Genomic DNA, 24,185 nt, shown 5'->3' with positions numbered 1-24,185 from the left:
ATACAGGATGGGCAGCAGTGGGCAGCAGTCAGGTGTCCTGAACCAACCTTCCTTCCTTCCTTCCTTCCTTCCTTCCTTCCTTCCTTCCTTCCTTCCTTCCTTCCTTCCCTCAGAATGGTAAAATAGGGATTGTTTTCTTTCTGAACTGATAATTAAGTATAGATGATTATCTTGGAGGGCTGAAGTGCTTTACCAGTTAATATCCTTTGAAAAATCAGTACTACACAGGTATGAAAACAGTACCCACAAGTGCACAGGTACTGACCCACCATCCTTTCTAACCTGCTTTACATCCAGACTACATTGTAGAGAGTCATTATGATAATAGATGGCTGTGTATTTTTTAGTGTATCATACTGGGGCTCATTCAGATGATTGGATTGACTGGATTCCATCTCCTCCATCTCCTCCTTCCACTGTAAAAGAATGTTTAATTATATGGGTAACACATAAGTATGTTGTTGGTTAAAAATAATTCTAGTTGAAGCTGGTCCCCTTTGTTCTGATGCTATTTATACTGTGGCATATGATTCTTCCTCATTCGCTCTGATCAAATGTTTAAGTGTCACATTTCTCCACCTCCAGAGGACACGAGGAATTCAATCTTTCTCTATGTGCTTTCCTGCATAGGTCTAGCTCACACAGTGGACTGTTTTCCTTGTGCCTGCTTTCTTCATGCCTCTAAATTGGCTCAATTGTGTCTCTTCCTCTTCACACTTATTTATCAGGAACAGCCTCATTAGTGGAGCATTTAATACCCTTCTTGTAGGAAACAGTAGAAGATGGCAGCTTCCCTTTCAGGATCTCCTGAGCTAGCGAGAGGCAGAGGTGAGCCCTGTGGGAGTCAGAGAAAAGTCAGAGTTTCCTCTTTTGCATCATCCAGTACCTTCAGCTGTTTCTTTGTGGGATTTTCCAGTGCTCCCCCTCCAAGAACTTTGTCTACCATGGCCTTGTGAAGGCAGGATACAGATGGCTGGCTCTGATAGCATTATTTCAAGCAAAGCTCTGTGAGAAGGAGTGGATCTAATCTAAGCAGTTCCCTGCAATGTTATGGAAATAGCATAACCTGGCCTGCTGGAAAGCCCAGAACCTTTTGTCTGGGCGAGTGCATTCCCCTTTTGAATAGTACCTGCCATTGCAACAACTAGAGAACTTGAACTCTTTCCAACTCCCTGGTGTAGTGGAGGGCAAGGACAATCTTTTTTCACCCATCAACCCTCCCTCAAAGTCCTGGGGCTCTGAAACACCCAGCCTGCCTTTCACTGTTATACCACTGCACATGTGGGACGAAGAGCTGGGGGCTGATGTTTTACCCACACCAGGGCCACAGAATGTTCTGTAGGCAGGAGTTAGAGAGCTGCTCTCTGAGACCTTAGGGGAGTGGAGGGGTTGGAGAGAGTGCTAAGGAGTTTGAAGCCACATTTGCAAAAATAAATACTGGTTTCACTTAGATTCTACAATGATTTTTAATGTAAAAAAATTTCCTTGAGTGGTTGCACAAAGAGCTTCCTCCCCAAATATTTCTTTATTGAGATTACAGAACTACATAAATTTCACAATACTGTGGCATAGTTATACTTAGTTAACATCATAAACACCCTTTAATCTTCACAATGATAGCCCTCATTATCTTAGTTGACATTGCTTATGAACCCTATGACCTTTAACAATAAAACTATTTTTTGACAAATCGGGTGTTCCCTCTTTTTAACTCACCATGTCAGTTTGTAAGGGCAGTATATCTTGATCAGTGCCATCCCTTCCTCGCTTCTCCCCTCTAGTTACCTGGTTCTGTGTTCACATATATGTGATGAATGTTATGGCTGCATTCGTCCACCCTTCCTTTCTCCATTTGCCTACTCTTCCTCCCTTTTGATATCTCCCGAAAACACATGCTTCAGCTTCCTGATATTTATTTTGTTAAACTATTTAAGTTAGTTGTTCAAGGATGGGTTATATCTTTGGAATCCTCCTGACCATATACCATACTTTAGTTAGCATCTATCTATCTATCTATCTATCTATCTATCTATCTATCTATCTATCTATCTATCTATCTATCTATCTATCTATCTATCTATCTATCTGCCTATCTGTCCATTCTGCCTATCTGTCCATTCTGCCTATCTGTCCATTCTGTTTACCTAGCTACCTAGATATATTATGTAGATAGAGAGATAACTATGATTTTTATGTATGTTTATAGTGTGTAGCTCTAAGTTCTACATATGAGAGAAAACATAGATTTCATACAGATTCCAGATGACTTTGGGAGAGACTGCCAGAGTGTAAGGCTCCTAAGTCTTCCTAAGTCTCCCCTTAGCACTGACTGTCCTAGCCACTTCTCACTGTGACATTCTACCTTCCCATGTTCACAGTGGGAAACTGGAATACAGCAGCATGAGGATGTCCAGGCAGATGAGAATACTTCTGTTACTGTGGTGTAAGAATCTAAATGGGAATGGTTGGAATGTGTCTCTAATAACCAAGCTTTGACTATGTATTGGCTGGAGAAAATTGAGATTTTAGAGGTTGTAGGGGGTTGTAGGGTTGTAGAGTTAATATATATATTTTAAAGTTCCCACCTAAATTGTGGGTTTGTGTGTGAAAGAGATAGATAGATAGATAGATAGATAGATAGATAGATAGATAGATAGATAGATAGATAGATAGATAGTGTATATGTGTATGTGCATGTATATGTGGGCCTGGGTGCTGTCCCTGCGATTTTTCCATTCATGCCAATACTATACCACTTGAGTCACAGCTCCACTTTCAGCATTTTGCTTAGTAGTTGGAGATACAAGTGTCGCAGACTTTTCTACCTGGGCTGGCTTCAAACTGTGGCCCTCAGATCTCAGCCTCTGGAGTAGCCAGGATTATAAGAGTGAGCCCCCAGCACCTGGCTCTAAATTTTTCAGAATTTTTACACAATCTAACTTGTTACACAAGTGCTAGAGTGCTAGCCTTGAGAAAAAAAGCTCAGGGACAGCGTCCAGGCCTTGAGTTCAAGCCCAGGACTGGTACAAACAACAACAACAACAACAAAAACAGAGAAAGGGAAGGGATGACATTGTCCAAAAAGAAATGTATTTTTACTTGACTTATGTAATGATAATCCCTCTGTACAACCTTTATAAAGATAATAAAAAAAATCCTAAAAAACACATTTAAAATTTTGTTTTGAGATGCATTACAAACTGCATAAAAGTGGAAGTGTGATTTCGACTATTCAGTTATTACTCAAAGCAGGTATTGTACAAAAGGAGCAGCAATGGGTGAGCTGCTCTTGGCATGTGGCTGTGCACTGATTATGTCCCTTTGACTTGTAGATGAGTGGAGGGAGAGAAAAGGCAGGGGGCTTTGTGGGAAGACCATCCTGGTTACCGGATACTCTGAGGCTTTTGTAGAACCTATGAACAGAGAATGGGCCACGCTGCTGGTGAGGATCTCTGGTCTTGGAGTTCCACTTCTCCCATCCTTTCCCTCCCAGTTGGCCCAGCCTCCTGCTGCACAGAAAAGAATATCTTCCAGTTTTCTTCCAAGCAGGATGTGCTTGCTAGTACTTAGGCAGGGAGACCTGAACAGGTGTGCTTTACAAAGGGGCCTGGCCATTTCCTTCTCTGTTAAGAGGAACTGTTTGTTCTCTGGGTTGAGTTAGTGGTGTGATTAGTCATCAAGTCATCAATGCATAAGCACTGTTTCTCCTGCCTTTAGTTTACCTGGATGGGTCATGATGATCTACAAGTGCCTCATGCGTTGCAGTCAATGTTCAAACTGTTAACTTGAAAAAAGCACCTGAGGCAGAAATGGAACTTAAAAGGCCAGACCTAAGAAAAACCATGACTTCTTATACCTCCTGTAACTGACTTCATAAGCTCTGAGGGCATTTCATTTGTGTGACTTTGAATTAACATCTTCTCTCAAAACAATACACATGGTACTTGTCAGCATTTCTTAGGGAGTCACACACCACTGTATGTGCATGAATGCCCCTGTGGTTGGTTGTCAGACGCTTCTCTCTGCCCTTTCTTTCTTACTTCCTTGTTGGTTTCCAAGTTGGGTTTGTGTTGATGTAAGTGGTGATGTGGGAAGAAATCTTATGGCCCTAATAAATGTGATGGAGAAGGGCATGCCTTACTCTTCCTGTCTTTTCAGTTGTGAACAATAAGAGATACCCAGTTAACATTATGCCTAACTGTTAGCATCCACACGCAGACATGTGCAGACTGTACTGGCTATGTATTGGATATGGTTTGCTATGGAATGGAAAGGCCAAGACTTTCAGCAGAGTAGAAACTGCATATTCAAAACACATTCCCCAGCTTCATTGTTACCAGAAAACAACAACAACAACAATAGCGATTCTAGGCAATTAGCAGCTTTTTCTTGTTACCCTTATGATATATTATTGCTCTATTGAGAAATCAGTATGGAGAGTGTTCAAGAAACTAAACATAGAACTACTGCATAATCCTGCTATTATACCATTCCTGGGCATATGTACAAAGGAATGCAAATCAACATGCAAGTGAGATACTTGTGTGCCTGTATTTATAGCAATACTATTTACAAGATATGGAACCAGGCTAGTTACTTAGCACCTGAAGACTGGATAAAGCAAACATGGTACATTAACAGAATACAGTGATCCCTCACCTATGGGAGTTATGTTCTAGAGACACTTCCTCCCCACCCCCTCCCCCGGCCCCGCGATCACTGAAGATCCACGAAGCAGCAGTGTTAGATTGTTGTCCCTTGCTATATTGCGGTTCACTTATTGCTACTTCGTGGATTTTCATTGATCTTGGGTGTCTCTGAAACGTAGCTCCCATGATGGGAGAGGAATCACTGTGCATGTATTTAAAAAATTGTGATACAGTGAAACTACAATAAGTGAACTGGGATATAGTGAGGGATGACTATATTATCTGGTCATAAAAAAGAATGAAGTTAGATCACTTACAGGAAAACGGATACTAGAGATCATCAATTAAGAGAGAAGAGCCAAGCTGAGAAAGACAATCATATGTTTTCACTCATGTAAAATGTGTACCTGAAAAAAATTAATAATATTACTTAATTATAAAAGGAAGACTGGGGGGGCTAGTGCATGAGAAGAGAGGAAAAGGAGATGGTGGGGTTTGGGTGAATATTTTAGAAGCATATGGTAGAAGCATGTGTATGAAAAGAGCATAATGAAACCCACCAAAAAGCATTAAAAAGGAGGGAAGGGGGAAACAGGAGCATGGTTAAGGAAAGTAACACAGATGAGGTGAATTTGATTAAATTTATTATGTACAAGTTATCAATATCAGAATGAAACTCCTTTGTACAATTGTTTTGTGCTAATAATGAGACCAGGACTTGAACTTGGCATTTCTGTTCATTGGCTGATGCTTGACCTTCTGAGCCACACTTCTAATCCTGAATATGTGCTAATAAAAATTCCTAAATGAGAGCTGGGAATGTGGCTTAGTGGTAGAATGCTTGCTTAGCATGCATGAAGCCCTGGGTTTGATTCCTTAGTATCTCATAAACAGAAAAAGCCAGAAGTTATACTGTGGCTCAAGTGGTAGGGTGCCAGCCTTGAGCAAAAGAAGCTCAGGGGCAGTGCCCAGGGCTGGCTAAATTAATTAATTAATTAATATTCCTACATGGATCTGGAACTCTTCCCTTTCAGGTTCTCTTTTTTCTTTCTGGTAAGAATTTCCAGAATAATGATGAGGAAGAAAACTAGTCTTTTATGCTTGGAGAGGAAGAAGAGAGAGAAATTTCTGGTTAGCAGGTAAATCAGAACAAATTTCACAGGAGAAAATTTCAAGGATAGCTACACAAATGGAAGACTCTTTGCTCATTGATATGAGAGAAGTGATCTCTTGGTAATGCAATAGCTTTGCTATTCTGCTTAAATATGCTCTGGTTAGTGATAGAGTTCACTGAGTAAATACTCACTGATTAACTTTAAAGAAGAATAAGCAAGCAAATGAAGGGAATAGAAAAGTCAAATTCTAATCCAGGCAACAGTGGCTCAGGCCTGTAATCCTAGCTGCTCAGGAGGCTGAGATCTAAGTATTGAGGTTTGAAGCCAGCCTGAGCAAGAAAGTCCATGTCACCCTTATCTCCAATAAACTATTCAGAAAAAGCTGGAAGTGACACTGAGACACAAGTTGTAGAGTAACAGCCTTGAGCAAAAGAAGTTGGGCCAGTATCCATACCAAGAGTCTCAGGACTGGCACAAAAAAAAGTCAGATTCTTATTTGTTAATTTTATTGTTAAGATAAATTTATTTTTAACTTATGTAGAATAAAACTGTACCTATTAATGGGGTACCATGTGAAAGTCAACATATGTTGTATATATGTTATACATTAGGTTAGAGATACTATATCTGTGTCTTCAAACATTTACCATTCTTTATGATGAAGCCACTCTAATTCCCTTCTTTTTTTTTTCTTTAGACTTCTTTTTTAAAAAAATTATTTATTGACATCCATTAGTTGTAGAAGGAAGGAAGGTTGTGACAAGCTATCGTGATCAATGTTACCCAATCATCTATCATTCTTCCCCACCCCTTTCCTCTTAAAACAAGTTTCATTGTTCTATTTTCATACATTGCAAATAAACCGCAAGGAACGTATGCATCCTGCTCACCTTGTTCACTAGCTCTCAGCCCTTCTGCTGGTGCCTACTCTCCCCCATCTGAGTCTGTTTTATTTTCCTTTCATTCATTTCCTCTTTTTCTTAGATACATTTGAAATGTACAGAATATTATTGTTATGTGTAATCATCTTTCTGTACAATAGCGTACCAAAACATCTTGCTTCTATTTAATCTTTTTTTTTTTTTTTTTGCCAGTCTTGAGGCTTGAACTCAGGGCCTGGGCACTGCCCCTAAGCTTCTTTTTCTCAAGGCTACCACTATGCTACTTGAGCCACAGAGCCACTTCCAGCTTTTTTTGTTTATGTGGTATTGAGGAATTGAGCCCTGATCTACATGCATGTTAGACAAGCACTGTACCACTAAGCCACACTCCCAGCCCATTTCTATTTAACCTTGCAGTATAATTCTAATCACTGAATACAGAATGAATGACAGAAACCCCAAATCAACATTAAGCAAATAGCACAGTAATATTTTTGGGAAGGATTCTCAGTAGACACTAAAATTAGTGGGCAAATAGATGAAAAGGAATAGGATTTTCATAGACGGAAAGAATACCCCAATAGTGAATGACTACAATTTTATGTTGCCTTCACATCCATTCTGAGTACAAGTTGGACTTTCTCTTACCAGAATTAGGTCTCCATCACCTTTCACCTAGTTTCCAATTCAATACCTCCTTCCAGTTCCTCAATGTGGTCAGTTCTCAGATCTGCTTTACCTAACTTCCTCCTAGTGACCACCTCCCTCTGGGCCAGCTAGCTAGAGCTGACTTCAATGACTTTACTGATCCTCAGAGCTCACACAAACTTTCAGAACTTGAGTCTACCAGTTAAAACTCCTCATGTGAAACCTATTTGGCAAGTGTGCTCTAATCGAGTAAAGGTGTTGGTCTATGGGTCCCTCTCTTCTCATCGTCTGTGTCTCCTACACATGGAGAAAGGGGTGTGTGTGTGTGTGTGTGTGTGTGTGTGTGTGCTCTCTATCTTTAAGACTCTTAATTAAACCAGTTTATATAAATTACTTGTTAATTACAAAGGATGGAGAAAATTGGCAGACATTTGAAATATGAATACTGGATCTCATTATTGCCATCTTGTCCTTACTGCCTGCAAGTTTTTGAGACACGAGTCCTCTTGCAGTCACTGGCTTTCTAATAAGGACTATCAATTCAACCTCTCAAAATGGGGCTTTTCTCTATCTCCCTAATCGAATTCCTATATAACAAATCAAGTTAAGAATAATATCACTAGTGGTAATACATGGTCTTCGTATTCCTTCTCATGAGCTAAGATCACCTGTGATATTCTTGGCAAAAATTAAAAATAATGCTTAACCTCAGTCTGATTGTAAAAAAGCACCAGTCAAATCCAAATGGATGAATATTGTATAAATGACTCACCTGTACTCTCCAAATACATGAGGGTCCTGAGAGGAAAAGACAAACTGAAGACTTGTCAGAGGAGGCCCAAGGAAAGACCACACAGAATAACAGAATGCATTCTAGACAGGAAAAAACATTTGTGGGTCAATTTGTAAAGTTTCATTAAGGCATGTCAATTATTTAGTTTGAGGATAGCATTGTAATTATTTCAATAACTATGGTTCCATAAGATTTTATCTTTAGGGGAAGTTGGGAATATGACATACAGGAACTCTACAAATTTTGCAGCTTTTTGTAAGTCTAAAATTATTTCAAAATAAAAAGTTAAAAATACAGCTTTCTGGTGTGACTCTTGGATGATTTGAAATTTGTTTGTTGGCAGAAATGTATACTGTTAGATTCCTCTTTAAAATCTTGCTTTTTAATCTCCAGGATGTCAGGCTAACAGCCTGACAATTTTAGAGTTATTTATGAATACCCTCAAAAAGTAAGTTGAAGCCCTTACACTTGCAGCTGGATGGAGTCTTCCAAAATAATCATTCTAACAGAGTTATTTCAATTGTAGAATTGTAGAAATGGAGACCAGGTGCAATAGTGACTTAGCTCCAGATGGTAATGGAACCAGAAACTTAATACTTTGCATCATGGGCTGTTACTGTTTAAACCAGGACCAATTACCTCTCATTTAAAAACCTCATTTCTCATTTAAAGTGTGCTAGAAATATTTTAGAAAATGTGTCTTACTCTGGAAAGTCCAAGGGGTGACAAGAGCAAGGAATGATCCTTTTCAGTCTTGTTTGTATGCGTTGTCTTCTGAGCAATTTCATCGCCGTCAGCACACATCTTCTGTAACTTCTGCATAGCCCAGTGCTTTCTCCATGGTGGGCTGTTAACCAACCCATGGGAAAGACAGAAGTCTAAAGGACAAGGCTATAGAAGATAGATGTTTTCTAGATATTATCTCCTTCCTTCCTTCCCTCCTTCCTTCCTTTGTTCTTTCTTTTTCTTCTTTTTAATGCTGTTACTAGGGCTTGAGATCAGGACATAGTGCTGCTCTTGCTTAGCTTTTTCACTCAAGGCTGATGTTTTCCTACTTGATCCACAGCTCCACTTCTGGATTTTTGCTGGTCAATTGGAGATAAGTGTCTCATAGACCTTTCTGCCTAGGCTGGCTTTAAACCAGGATCCTTAGATCTCAGCCCCTTACATAGCTAGGATTATAGGCATGAGCCAACACCCAGATTAGGTATTGTCTCTATTATAAAAAGGATCAGAGTGAGCAGTGATGTAATTAACTTTTTATGATCACAAACTTCAATGGAAAAATTAGTTTAACTTATTAAAGCATAATTTGTTGTTAAGCCTTGACTTTTGAAATACTAAATGGGAGATTCAAGCTACAGTAAGGGATAGAGAATAAAGATCTGTGACTTCCCTGTTTTCAGAGAGTAATGTGGATCCTGATGAAATTGATCTAATTTCTAATTGTTGGTGACTTCTTATACCATTAATTTCTTTTCTTTCCTTTCTTTCCTCCCTCCCTCCCTCCTTCCCTCCTTTCCTTCTTTCTTTCTTTCTTTCTTTCTTTCTTTCTTTCTTTCTTTCTTTCTTTCTTTCTTTCCTTCCTTCTTCTTTCTTTACTTCCTTCCTTTCCTTCCTTTCCTTCCTTTCTTTCCTTCCTTTCTTTCCTTTCCTTCCTTCCTTTCTTTCCTTTCCTTTCCTTCTTTCTTTCCTTCTTCTTTCTTTCTTTCTTTCTTTCTTTCTTTCTTTCTTTTTTTCTTTCTTTCTTTCTTCCTTTCTTTCTTTCATAGAAAGTAGTTCCTTTGGAACTCCCTCCCTCCCTCCCTCTCCCCTTCTTTCCTTCCTTCCTTCCTTCCTTCCTGCTGTCCTAAGCTTTTGCACTCAAGGCTAGTGTTTTTTTGCCACTTGAGCCACAGTTCTACTTCTAGCTTTTTCCTGCCCAGTCTTGCTGTAAACTACAATCCTCAGATCTCAGCCTCCTTTTTATTTTTGGTCAGTTGTGGGGCTTGAACTCTGGGCCTAGGTGCTCTCCCTCCACTCTTCAGCTCAAGGCAAGTGCTCTACCACTTGAGCCACAATGTCACTTCCCATTTTCTGGTGGTTAATTGGAGATAAGAGTCTCACAGACTTTCCTGCCTGGGCTGGCTTTGAACCGCAATCCTCAGATCTCAGTCTCCTGAGTAACTAGGATTACAGGCATGAGCCACCGGTGCCTATCATGTTTCTTTTTGTAAATTATATTTTTATTTTTAAGTAGTTATACAAAGGATTTATCATTCCACAAATCAGTTTATAAGTGTCTTGCTTGGCATCACTCTTTTCATAATTCCCTTTCCCTCAATTTTCTTATTTTCATAGGATATGCACTGAATATCATAACTGCATTCCCCACCCACCCCCACCCCACCATATCATTTTTCTGAGTAGCATTTTATCTGGGTCTAAAACATTTTATTTTCTGTTTCCTTGCCTCTCATAAGCTTTATATAACTGAACTGTTATATAAATTTCTTGTCATGGAAAAGTCAGAAGTTTTAGAGATTGATTTTGACAGACTTTTCAAAAAAGTCAGCATCAGTCCACAGATGATTTTGTATAGGGATAAGGAGGGTACAGAATGGTCCCATAAAACCAATGACCTCATATAGCTTTTGGGGGAAGGGGTTATAAATAGGTTCCTGGACTTTTGTTTGATGTCTCTATGCTCAGATGATGCCATTGTGAGGTCACCCTGACCTTAAAGTTGAAGCAGCATTAGGTTGGTTGCAGTCCATGCACAATGACCAGTGACAAAAGCAGGAAATGATCTCTTGGCTCGTTAACATCTCCATCATGACTTGAACACTACTTCATTTGTCTATATACCCACACACATATATGCACACACATAAATACAGATATACACACAGAGTTGGAATTATCAAGACTAAGGTTGTCTCCTGCAACAACCTGCTAAATTTCTGGACTGACTATCAATAATCCCTTCATTTCCTTAGTTATAGGTTTTTTAAGCAACGTCAATATTTTTGACGTCAATGAAAGACCAGCCAGCCTTTCCTACATCTGTCTTTGAAATATAATTTTCAGATGATTAATGTCACTGAGTTAGCTATGAATCATTGTTGTTTACTAGTAAGCTTTGCTTCATTTTGCCATCTGAAACAGAAATAGAGAGTAGGTAACAGGAATGTTTTATGTACAATCTTTTCTACAAGGTCTGGAGTGTCAATATGCGATAACTCAGGACGTGAAGTCATTTTTGTGGAAGAATTGTTTAAAAAATACTGTTCACTAGCTGGGCGCCGGTGGCTCACTCCTGTAGTCATAGCTACTCAAGAGGCTGAGATCTGAGTATTATGGCTCAAAGCCAGCCAGGGCAGGAAAGTCTGTGGGACTCTTATCTCCAATTAACCACCAGAAAACCAAAAGTGGTGCTGTGGCTCAAGTGGTAGAGTGCTAGCCTTGCTGAAAAGCTCAGGGACAGCGCCTAGGCCCCAGAGTTCAAGCCCCATGACTGACCAAAAAAAAAAAAAAACTGTTCCCTAGGTGATGAGGTTTCAATTCCTGAGCTAGTATGATCCTAGTTTTAAAAGTTCAAAAACTAGAACTATATCGTTTCTGTGTATGGGTGGGAGGAGTTTGCTGCTACTAGAGTTTGAATTCAGGGCCTTACAGTTTGCTTAACTTATTCAACTCAAAGCTGTTGCTCTACCACTTGAGCCACAGGTCTACTTCTGGCTTTTTAGGAGTTAATTGGAGATAAGAGTTTTAGAGACTTTTCTCCCCAGGTGGGGTTCGAACTACCTTCCTCGGATGTTAACCTCCTGGATAGCTAGAATTAAAGTTGTGAACTAACATCCTTGACCGAAGTATAGTCTTTTTAAGTTTCCTTAAATTACTGTAGAGAGGAAAGGAATGTCTTTTATATATGCCCAACATATAATGTAGGAAATCCAAATTTAATATTTGGACTTATATGGCTCTAGTCACTGTTGATGGAAGAATGGAAAGCAGCTGATGAGTATAGTAACTGATGCCTTGAGCAGATTTTTGAGCACTACAGAAGGAGGGTGTGGTTTGGCAACTGTTTTTTTATCTGTGGTACTACTTACTCAGGAATACTGGATGAGTCTGAATCCTGCAGACAGGATGTAGTGAGTCGGGCCAGAAAGAAAAATCATAAAAGGCTTATAGGTCAGGCTTTATATGATGACTGACATCTGTCTTATTTCTCTAATGTCTCTGGTTTCAGATTGCCTGTTTGGTACCTGTGGATCAGTTTCAGCTTTATCAGCGGTTAAAATTCGAACGAGGTATGCAGTCTTCTCTTTATCCTGGTGGCCAATGTGGTTTTCCATGCATTGTCTTTATACCAGTCAGTGTGGTTGATTGAGACAGCTGTGGGTTGTCACAGAGCCATGAAGCAACTCAGAAAGAGGACTTGCAACACCAGATTTCATTAAACCCACAACCAAGATGAAACAAAACAATACTAAGAAACAAAAAAAAAAAAGCAAACAAAAAATGCAGACAAGCAGGAAATAGAATTGTCCTGAGGTTGATTGTTTCATATTTCTAAAATTTGCCTTAGGTGTCAAAGGTGTGGCAAAAGTTAAAATGGTTTCATAAGAGTATTACAAAGGAAAATAACTCTCAAAATTGACTTAATCACAAAGTTATTCACTTTTTTTTTCTTTTTGCTGGTCTTGGATTTAACTCAGCGCCTGGGCTCTGTCCCGGAGCATTTTTGCTCAAGGAAGCTCTCTACCACTTGAGCCACAGCTCTACTTCTGGCTTTTTAGTAGTTAATTGGAGAGGAGAGTCTCAAGGACTTTTCTTGCCTAGACTGGCTTTTTGAACTACAATCCTCAGATCTCAGCCTCTTAAGTAGCTAGGAGTACAAGTGTAAGCCACCAGCACCTGGCTCCTATTTTTTGTTGTTGTTGTTGGTCATGGAGCTTGAACTCTCCGCCCAGGCGCTGTCCCTCTTCAGCTCAAGGTGAGCCCTCTACCATTTGAGTTACAACGCCACTTACGGTTTTCTGGTGGTTTATTGGCGATAAGAGTTTCATGAACTTTCCTTCCCCAGGCTGGCTTTGAACTGCGATCCTCAGATCTCAACCTCCTGAGTAGCTAGGATTACAGGCGTGAGCCACCAGCGCCCAGCCTGGCCCCCACTCTTAAGATCACCTCAAACCATGAATCAGCCCAAATACTTTGATTGTTCCTTATAATATTTGCTATTTGTTCTTTTGATGCTACTTTTATCATGAGAGTGAGGGAACTTGCATGGGTATTGTTCTAGTGGAAGTTGCAATGTGTTGTACTGATTTTCTTCCTGACTTTGGGTTTGGAGCAATCTTTATTGCCGTTCTACTTTTACTATCCCATTTACATGTAGAAATTATATTTTCACTCCTGTTGGCTTCTGACAGGTCTTTTGAAAGAGCCCATGCCATCTCCGAAAATGTTTTTGAATAAAATGATCTATTTTTTCAGAATCTGAGACGTTAGAGAAAAGTCATTTCCTTCAGCACTCATGAGATTGGTTCTCTCACTGAATACAAAAAATTTCTAAGCTGGGCGCTAGTGTCTCACGCCTGTAATCCTAGCAACGCAGGAGGCTGAGATCTGAGAATTTTGATTTAAAGCCAGCTCTAGGCAGGAAAGCCTGTGAGACTCTTATCTCCAATTAACTACCAGAAAAGCCAGAAGTAGAGCTGTGTCTCAAGTGGTAGAGAGCTAGCCTTGAGTATAAAAGCTCAGGGACAGAGACCAGGCCCAGAGTTCAAGCTCCAGGACCAGCACTAAGTAACTAAATAATTCTATAATGTAGCATGAGCTGATAATTTTTGTCATTGCTGGCTCTTTCCATCTGGATCAATAAATTCTAGAGATGGAGAAAATAATGAACATTCATCTATCATACATAATAAACTTACAGTGCATAGTAACTGTTATCTTACCTAATTTTTACAACTACCCTGATAGGTAATTAATATAGGAGAAAGGAAACCATACAGAGCATAAAGAGGGGCATTGAAGGAAGGACCTGCAAAGGATTCATAGCATAGTGTTCACTACCTTGGACCAAGATCTGCCTCAGACTTAAGGATACTTAATACTGAATGATTAGTTCTTCAGCAAGCAAATAGATTCATCTCTCTTGGGTGGATCATTTAACTAAACACATCAAATGGCATAAGCTGAATTTTGGGGAAAAAAATCTTTAAACTAAGTTTGTATGAATTTCAAATGCAGGTGTATTTTTGCTCGATTGTCCAGATTGAAAACCAGGAAATAGTTCAGAATCTTGTTGCACAGGAAAGGTAGTGAATTGTAAGCTAAGTGGATGAAGATAGTCTGACTCATTGGCTTTATCTGTTGATTCAATTTAACATACAAATTAACAACCAATATGGTTTTCATTGTCCCCCTCTCTAATCCACCCCATGGGCTGACTATATTGAACAGTATAACACGATATATAGTTATTGGATGTGATAGCTAAAGATGGCAAGGCCCTCAAACATCTGTCCTGCCGCCCTCCCTCCTTTTCTCAGTAATCCTTCCTTATGAAAATGAAGTAAGCCAGACTCAGAGAAAAACGTTGCATAGTTTCCCTCATTCGTGGTAGCTAGAACGTGCCTATAAACTTACAAGCAAACATATACTGCATGCCAGCCATGATACATTCTACAGGTCTCTAGGCACTCATACACAGTGAGACCAAAGGAGGATATTCTTGGGAGAGGAACACAAAGGCACAATACCTACGTGCATCGTATAAAACAATATTTATAGAAATGAACTCCAGGAAATGGAAATACGAGTTTTGTTCTTTGTGGCTGTTTCTATTTTCTTTTCCTTTTGTCTTGTTTGTTTATCTGTCTTTGGGAGGGTACAGAAATAGAGGGACAAAGGGTGACCAGGTGCAGTAGTATTCACAAGACACTATGTTGAAAATGAACTATACAACTTGTGGGTGGAGATGGGAGGGAAAAATAGGATAGAGCTGGGGAGAAGGGGTGACACTGTTCACAAAGATATATACTTTTTATCTGATTTATGTAACTGTAACCTCTCTGTACATCACCTTTATAATAACAAAAAGGCATGAAGAAAAAAATGAAGTACAATTGGAATATGGACTTCCCAATAGTTCTGTAGGTGCCTGGCTTCTATTTGGAAAAAGTCTAAAGAGTTGGATTTTCTGAATTTCATGAGTCCTACTGAGCAAATGGGCTGTTTGTTTGTATATTCTCTCTTCCACCCATCTCCTTTCTAGCTACTCCATGGCCCAAGCTGTCAGTGGCCTGATTCCTCATAGTGTACATTTCAGGGAACACATTTATTAGTTGAAATACTCAATTTATAATTAATCCAATAAGTCCAAGTCAAACCAGGAATTAAAACTTTCTTTGGCTTGGTTCTCACTAATGAAAGCCAAATATACAGCTTTGGTTGATGTAAAAGATAGTGGCAGTCATTTGAGGCTCTTCTTACCAGCTGTGTGGCCGTGGGCAAGGTAATTAAAGTGGTCTTTGCCCCTCAATTTCCTCATCTTACAGATGAAGATAGTAATTATTCATATAACAGAGTTGAGACAAGGATTAAGTGGATTAAGATCCATAAAACTTTATCCGGTGAGAGCTGTATGACTCAGGGCTTGGTTGTTGGTAATAAAAACACTAATAACTTACTGGTTGCTGTTGGCTCATGTCTATAATTCTAGCTACTCAGGAGACGGGATCTGAGGATCAAGGTTTGAAGCCAACCTAGGCAGGAAAGTCTGTGAGATTCTTATCTCCAATGAATGCTTAAAGTGCTGGAAGTGGAGCTGTATTTCAAGTGGTAGGGTGCTGCCATAAACTAGCTCAGGTACAGAGTCCAGGCCCAGAGTTCAAGCCTTAGCATTGGTACACACATGTGCATGAGTATGCACACACACACACACACACACACACACACACACACACACACACACACACACACACACACACACACACACACACACTACTAGTAACTCCAAAGTGTTGCTTTCAGATTAAAAGCCTATTCAGTGTTCTCCTACTTCCCCTCTTCCGAGATAATCATGATATTCCTTAGGAAATATCCCCAGATTGAAGAAGATATGGTGACTGCCTTATTGTCAATGGGAGCAGAACACTCTTGTTTATTGGGCGCATCCAAGTGGAAATAGACTTGCTATGGTTAAGGTATGCATGAGAGAACTTAGAACAAGTTCATACTCTTCCTCCGAATATTGTTTTGCTTTGTTCCAGGAACTTTTTGTTTCCTGTAGTGCTTAACCCTACTTGTAATTGGCTTATGTCTTTACAAGATAAGATACTGTATTCTGGTTAAAAACTGACAAACTGGGCATGCCTGAGAGCCTATCTATCTCTACGTTGAGTCATTATACACGGAATTGGAATTTTTCCCTCACTGACAAGTTCTAAGCAGTTGTAGATCTTTTTATAAACAATTGATTTTATTATTTATATTTTATAGAGCAAGAAATTCAAAATTAAATGAGATTTGCTTAGGATAACATAGACTGTGCCTAAGCTTTTCATCTACAAAATATTTTAAATTCTATATTAAAAATCATTTTGACTCAGTAGACTCTAAGTTGAAAATGAACTATACAACTTGTAGTTGGGGATGAGAGGGAATACTGTACTGGAAGAGAGTGATGGAAGGGGTGATATTGTCCAAAAAGAAATGTACTCATTACTTGACTTATTAAACTGTAACTCCTCCGTGCCTCACTTTTACAATAACAATAAAAATATATTTTAAAAATGAACAAATACTTGCATTGAAGAAAACTATTTTGACTTAGTGGACTGTTGAAAATTAACTATAAACAACTTGTGGGCAGAGATGTGAGGGAAAAACTGGGAAAGTATGAGGAAAAGGGTAACATTGTCCAATGACTTATGAAATGGTAACCCCTTGTATATCATCTTTATAGTAACAACTAAAAAGAAAATTCATTTTGCCAGTATTAGGGTTTGAACTCAGGGTCTAGCATTTGCTGGGCTAGAATAATAGCACTGAGCCATGCCTCCAGCCCTGTTTTTTTTTTTGCTGCTTATTTGTAAGACAGGTTCTTATTTCCTACCAGGTATGTACCTTAGCTGCACTCAACCTACTTTTAAGGGTTTCCATTATTACTAGGATCATGCTACTGTGTCTGACTTTTCCTTTGTAGAGACAGAGTCTTGAGGACTTTTCTGAACTGGCTTGGTACAGTGATCCAATCTCAGCCTTCCACATAGCTTGAAATGACAAACATATACCACTGCACTGAGCTATGGGTTAAAAAGGGAATCTTAGGTATTTTTCTACCCAGGGCTGCCCCCAAACTGCAATCCTCCCATTTTTAACCTCCCAAGTAGCTAGTATCATGGGCTTAAGCCATCTGTGCCTGGATAAATTTTGAAATGTTCTATTGTGTTAAAAATATATGACAGAAAATTTTCCATGCTATTTTTAAGCATACAGACCAGTGGCACTGATTACATCCTTACAGCTCTCACTGCTGTCTGCATTTATATTCGATCTTAGCCAAAAGGCTAAGAAGCCACTTGTTGCTGTTCACCCAGTGAGACCTGGGAATGCAGTACCTTGTAGGCAGAAAGTGGACCACACCATGTGAGTATGGACAAAGTGTGTTAGAACATCATGTGCTTCTATACAGCATAGGGGCATAGAAAGTAAATCTGCAGGCAGGGGGCAGTTCCAGGACAGTCACGGGACAGAAAACTTAAACGATTTTTCGGGAAATGCAGACAATGAGAGTTAACAACCTTTAATCAGTGAGCAGGAAGAGGTGTCAACAAAGGTGGAGCAGTTCCATGTGATCAAAGATAATAAAGAGAAAGCAAGATGCAGGGGGGGCTCCATTAAAACAATTCAAAAGGAATCTTGAGACATTGTTCTACGGAATTATTTGGAGGAGCCCAAAGGGCACTTTCCCCATGTCCTCCATCAAGGTCATGGCCTGGCATCCAGACCTTCATCCAGATGGGGAAAGAGCTTCTTCCTTCCAGCCTAGAGGCTGGCTGCAGCTGGGTACCCTGACTTTTGCTAGGATTGTGGAGGAGTTTTCTCCCCATTCGCCAGCATACATAAACCTCACACAAGACCCCTCAGGCAGGGTCACGCGAGTCTAGGTCTTGGACAGAGATTCACTATCTGTTTCTAAATCTTTTTCATGACCCCAACAGAAATCCTACAGCAATTATTCCCCATTCCTCTGCCCACAGTCCTGGCAACCTCTAGACTTTCTGCCTCTGAATTTGCCTGTTCTAGACTTTACAATACTTTGTCAACCTGTGGCTAAGATCAAGAATAGATACTTCATGTAAGTGGAATTGTTCAGTATGCATTTGTTCATTTATATTTGTCCTTATTCATTTTTTATAAGATGTATCCAGTTTGTAGTGTTTGTCAAACCTTCATTCCTTTTGTTTGTTTGTTTTTTGCCAGTACTAGGATTGGACACAGGGCATCATGCTTACTCAGCTTGCTTGCTCAGTTGGCACTCCAACTCTAGCCCAGCTTTTTTTGGATATCTTTTGAGTATCAAAATTATTCTCCTATGTAGCTAGGATTACAGGTATGAGTCACCTATGCTTAGCACAATGTCTTTTATAACCAAATGCTCCAGTGCAGGTTTATATCATATTTTGTTTATGGACACGAGTTATTCCATGTTTGTTTACTGTGACTCATACTACTATGCCCATTGATATACAAGTGTCTTAAGTTGCCTGCTTTCTGTTCTCTTGGATAGGACCAAGGAATGAAATTACTGGGTTTATGGTAATTCTATGTTTAGTTCTTGAGGAACTTCCACACTGCAAAGCCCTATAGTTTAAATATAAGTTTAATGGGACAGTTTATTATTATAAAGAATTGAAGTTCAACTTGGTGACCACTTTGGTCTAACCTTTCATTTTATAGGAAAGGAAACAGAGCCAGAGACATTTTGATATCAGATGATTTTGGGAGGTAGTTTGTAATCAAGTAATTATTCATTGCCATTCATTATAAATAATTATTACTGGAAAGTACAAATCCCAAGTAAAAGTAAGAATAAGTTAATAACATGCTATGCAATAGAATTTACTTGATTGGGACAATCTCTAACTGTATACTTTATTTTTATGTTAACAGTTCCTGTTAACCTCACACTCAAGGCTTTTTTTGTTTTTTTTTTCATATAGTACATAAAATTTTTATTATAAATAAATTCCTGACAGTATCCAAGTTAACATTCTGCAGAAAACATGCACTTTTTTTTTTTTTTTTTGTCGGTCATGGGGCTTGAACTCTGGGCCTGGGTGCTGTCCCTGCGCTATTCAGCTCAAGGCCAGCACTCTACCACTTGAGCCACAGGGCTACTTCTGATTTTCTAGTGGTTTATTGGCGATAAGAGTCTCACGGAGTTTCCTGCCTGGGCTGTCTTTGAACCGTGATCCTCAGATCTCAGCCTTCTGAGGAGCTAGGATTATAGCTGTGAGCCACCGGCGCCCGGCTAAAAAATGCACTTTTATAACACTGTCACCTTTAATATCTGTACACATTGATGTTGAAGAGTTACTTAAAGCATGTTTAACTAATAGGAGAAATTATACAACTGTAAGTTGCTTTAGTTCCTTTGTCAGTTAATCTGTTCTTGGATATAGGTATTATCATGTAGTGATTAAGAACTTACAAATGAGATAGTCATCTTGTTTTCTTCATAAAAAAATAACTAAGATAGGTGTTTGTTTTCCTGTTGCCATTATTATTATTTTTTGAATAATGTACATTAATTGTACAAAGGACTTCCATTCTATACCTCCATAGATGTGTACAATGTACTTTGTTTAAATTCATCCCTATACTTTTAACCCTTTTCTCCCTCTTTTTTAACCAATATTTAGTACTGTTTATATATAATATATATATAATATATATATATACATATATGTGTGTATAATGTACTTTGATCTTGTTCAACCACAGCAGACTTTCATTCCCCTCTCCCTCCCTCTTCCTGGTCGCCACATCAGACAGTTTTTCTCTTATGCTTTATGTTTCATTCTTATCATTAGGATGCATCATCTCTTCAGTGATGGTGTTAGTGGGTTGAATGACTAATTGGTCCAGATTTTAAATTTTGTCCCTGAATGACTTTTTGATATCTTATCTCACTCAATGTGATGACCTTTAGTTTCATCCATTTTTCTACAAATAATGTGATTTTATTCTGAATAATGCTCCATTGTGTGTATATACCACATTTTCTTTATTCATTTATAAGTTGTTGGGTAACTAGGATGATTCCATAGCATGTGGATATTATTGATAGTGCTTCAACAGATATGGATATATATTGACTTATACTCCTTCATATATATGCCCAAAAGTAGTAGCACAAGATCATAAGGTCTATTTTAGTTTTTCCTCCCTCCCTCCCTCCCTTCCTTCCTTCCTTCCTTCCTTCCTTCCTTCCTTCCTTCCTCCCTCCCTCCCTCCCTCCCTCCCTCCCTCCCTCCCTTCCTTCCTTCCTTCCTTCCTTGCTTCCTTCCTTCCTTCCTCCCTTCCTCGCTTCCTCGCTTCCTCCCTCCCTCCCTCCCTCCCTTCCTTCCTTCTTTCCTTCCTTCCTTCCTTCCTTGCTTCCTTGTTTCCTTGCTTCCTCCCTTCCTCACTTCCTCCCTCTCTCCCTCTCTCCCTTCCTTCTTTCCTTCCTTCCTTCCTTCCTTCCTTGCTTCCTTCCTTTCTCCCTTCCTCACTTCCTCGCTTCCTCCCTCCCTCCCTCCCTCCCTTCCTTCCTTCTTTCCTTCCTTCCTTCCTTCCTTCCTTCCTTGCTTTCTTGCTTCCTTGCTTCCTCCCTTCCTCGCTTCCTCCCTCCCTCCCTCCCTTCCTTCCTTGCTTCCTCCCTTCCTCCCTTCCTCCCTCCCTCCGTCCATCCCTCCCTCCGTCCATCCCTCCCTCCCTCCCTCCCTTCCTTCTTTCCTTCCTTCCTTCCTTCCTTCCTTCCTTCCTTCCTTCCTTCCTTCCTTCCTTCCTTCCATTTCTTTGCTTCCTTGCTTCATTGCTTGCTTGCTTGCTTGCTTGCTTCCTTCCTTCCTTCCTTCCTTCCTTCTTTCCTTCCTTCCTCCCTTCCTTCTTTTCTTCCTTCCTTCCTTCCTTGCTTCCTTGCTTCCTATACTGGGGTTTGACTTCAAAGCCTGGCATTTGCTAGGCAGGCACTCTGCCACTTGAGCTACGACCCTAGCACTTTTTTGCTTTTGGTTGCTTTTCAGTTAAAGTCTCTTGATGATGCCCAGGCCAGCCTGGGACTGAATACATGGCAGAGCAATATCATTCCAGTTGTCTTTCGTCTTAATCCAAATCTTTTTCAGCCTGTTTCCCCTCTTCAGGTGAAAGGTTCTAGAGAATTACATGGGATCTTGACATTGTGCTCATCGCTCAGGTCATGTATCTTATTACCTCCTGTTATACAGGTTACCCTTACTCTATCATGAATCCTACCCTGTCTTACACCCCCAAAGTGATCATGACTTACTGAGGTGGGGCAATCCATGTGTCCACTTTTAAGAGAAAAGTTTCCACAATGATACAAGAGAGTAAAATGCATTCAGGAATGTGACAGACAGTGGAATTCTAGGAGCAAATGAGGTGTGATCCCAGCATACTCTCACCCACTTACCCCTGACTTATTCTAAATCCTTTTGTGAGTTTTTAATATCACAGTTAGACTAGATGAGCTCCAAGGTTGTTTCCATGTTTTCAAATCTATAGTTCTCTTCACCCCTATTGAGAGCAGCCCCTTTGATGATGGCCACCTCTGCTTCAGGGTATTTACTGTAGCAGATGTTAGTTCTGATCATTTTAATTGCATTTTAACTATCTGCAGAAGACCTTTGTTCTTTGAGATACTGGAAAGCAAATTAACTGTGGCATAATTAAAAAATGCAATGGGTCAAAAAAATTAAAGCCACTTGATTTATTTCAGCTGATAATTAAATTAACTTTCTACAATCATATACATTTATATGATGTCTATTTTTACCACAGACTCATGATGATGGAGGATGACAGCAAAACCACTCTTGTCAGTTGAGAGAATAGAAGAACAATTAAAAAAATCTGGCTGCATATTTTCAATGCTGTTGGTGCCAGGTGGGGAAAAAGCAAGTCTTGGATTCTGTTTTTGAGAATCAAAAGCAGTCATTTGGGTCAGACAGGGTCCTTAAGTCTCCAAGTAGCTCTAATTTCCCAGACTGCTTCTCTTTCCCAATAATTGTCAGAATGCTGAAGTAGAAAACCACTTTAAATAGTATTTCCTGCCTTGCATAATTTACATGAACAAGCACAGTCTTAAGATCAAATAGCCATGGGCTTTCACTTCAGTAATCTCTTTTCCATAAGTACATTGCAGTTAAAGTCTGTGCTTATGCCATTTTCTATAAGGGACGTGTACATCTATGGATTTTGGTATCAGTGGGGTATCCTGGAACAAACTACTCACAGACAGAGAGCAATAATTATTTATGAAGCACAAAAGACACTGGGTTTGGTGGCCTATGCCTGTAATCCCATCAGGAAGATCAGGGTCAGCCAGGAGTATATAGGTAGATCTTGTCTTAAAACATCAAGCAAGAGGGGGAGTAAGGCCGGGCACTGGTGGCTCACACCTGTAATCCTAGATACTCAGGAGGCTGAGATCTGAGGATCACGGTCAAAGCTGGGCAGGAAAAGTTCTTGAGACTCTTATCTCCAATAAACCACGCAGAAAACTGCAAGTGGCACTGTGGCTCAAGTGGTAGAGCACTAGCCTTGAGCTGAAGAGCTGAAGGACAGCACCCAGGCCCAGAGTTCAAGCCCCACAACTGACTAAAAAAAAAAAAAAAAAAAGGAGGGGGAGTAAAAGCAAAAGTATATACTTGAATTTTTTTTTAAAAAAAAATTACTTTCTATTAGCTTTTGCTTGTATCTGCTGTTCCGGGACAGGGTTGATAGACTTTCCTAAGGAAGACTGCCTTGTGATATGATGATAACATATCAGTGGAATCTGGCCAGGCCAATAGATTTGGGTGCCTGATCCTCTCAGAAAAGCACTACTTTGAGACTACCTGGTACACAACTCTTCAAGTTTCTGTTCTCTAGAAATAGCTGACTCAGGACTGAACAATGCAGAACCTTACCATATATGCTGCTGCTTTATTATTATTATTACTAGTCTTGGAGCTCTTAATTGGAGATAAGAGTCTTACAGACTTTCCTGCCCAGGGTCTTGCGCATGCTAGGTGAACATCTACCACTGAGCCATACCCCCAGGCTCCATTACCTTTAAACACCACTGGGAATTGTTCTAATGACACTGTTTCTTACACCTTGATTTCAGTACTTCATTATTTATTCAACAAATACATTTTGGGCATCTGGACAGGTCAGCAGTTGTCAATGAAATGAATTGTCTTCTGTAGGACATTTGTTGATGTCTGAAGACATTTCTGATTGTCATGCTAAATCTTTTTGATAATTTATTGGAGATAAGAGTCTCAGACTTTTCTGTCTGGGCTGGCTTCAAACTGCAATCCTCAGATCTCAGTCTCCTGAGTAGCTAGGATTACAGGTATAAGCCACCATCGTCTGGCTAGGTTTTTTTTTTTTTTTAAATGTACAAGTTATAAACAACCCTCAAACACAAGACTAGTCTTTGCTCAGTATATTTGTCACAAATGTAGCAGCATCAAAAGTTTTCAATAATCCTAGATAGATAGGTAGAATTTAGATAGAAAATCAGTTTATGTAGGTATATTCTATTCCTTCAGATCAAGAGGCTCTCATGAATGTTTAGAAAACAGCTATGCATGGCTATTTGATTGCAAAGAATAGATAATTCTTTTTAGCCCCGTCTCTAAGAGTAAGATGAATCCTTTACTCTTTAAAATGTCTTTTCCTTAAATTTCTGCTAATTTATTAAGCTCTGCTCTTTAACAGAAAAATATAAGTGGAGAGGGATTTCCAGAATTTTGCTAGCTTTGTGTAGTTATTTAGAATGGCTATTTATTATTACTGTTGTTGTTGTTATTGTTATGATTATTAT

The 24,185-nt window shown here is 39.5% G+C and overlaps 1 protein-coding gene across 11 annotated transcripts in view; it reads left to right on the top strand.

Moving 5' to 3' along the window:
- Positions 1-24,185, top strand: part of Rnf144b (ring finger protein 144B) — a 163,725-nt gene that overhangs the window by 122,651 nt on the left and 16,889 nt on the right. For all 11 annotated transcript variants that reach the window (XM_070024498.1, XM_070024488.1, XM_070024497.1 and 8 more), the window contains one exon: positions 12,321-12,381. In XM_070024498.1, coding sequence (XP_069880599.1) covers positions 12,321-12,381 — 61 coding nt within the window. The remainder of the gene's footprint in view (positions 1-12,320; positions 12,382-24,185) is intronic.

The sequence above is a fragment of the Dipodomys merriami genome, unplaced genomic scaffold, assembly GCF_024711535.1.
Source record: "Dipodomys merriami isolate MVZ:Mamm:240054 unplaced genomic scaffold, mDipMer1.0.p SCAF_16, whole genome shotgun sequence".
NCBI lineage: Eukaryota > Metazoa > Chordata > Mammalia > Rodentia > Heteromyidae > Dipodomys > Dipodomys merriami.
The sequence above is the reverse complement of the archived record's forward strand: the minus strand, read 5'-3'. Positions and strand labels throughout refer to the sequence as shown.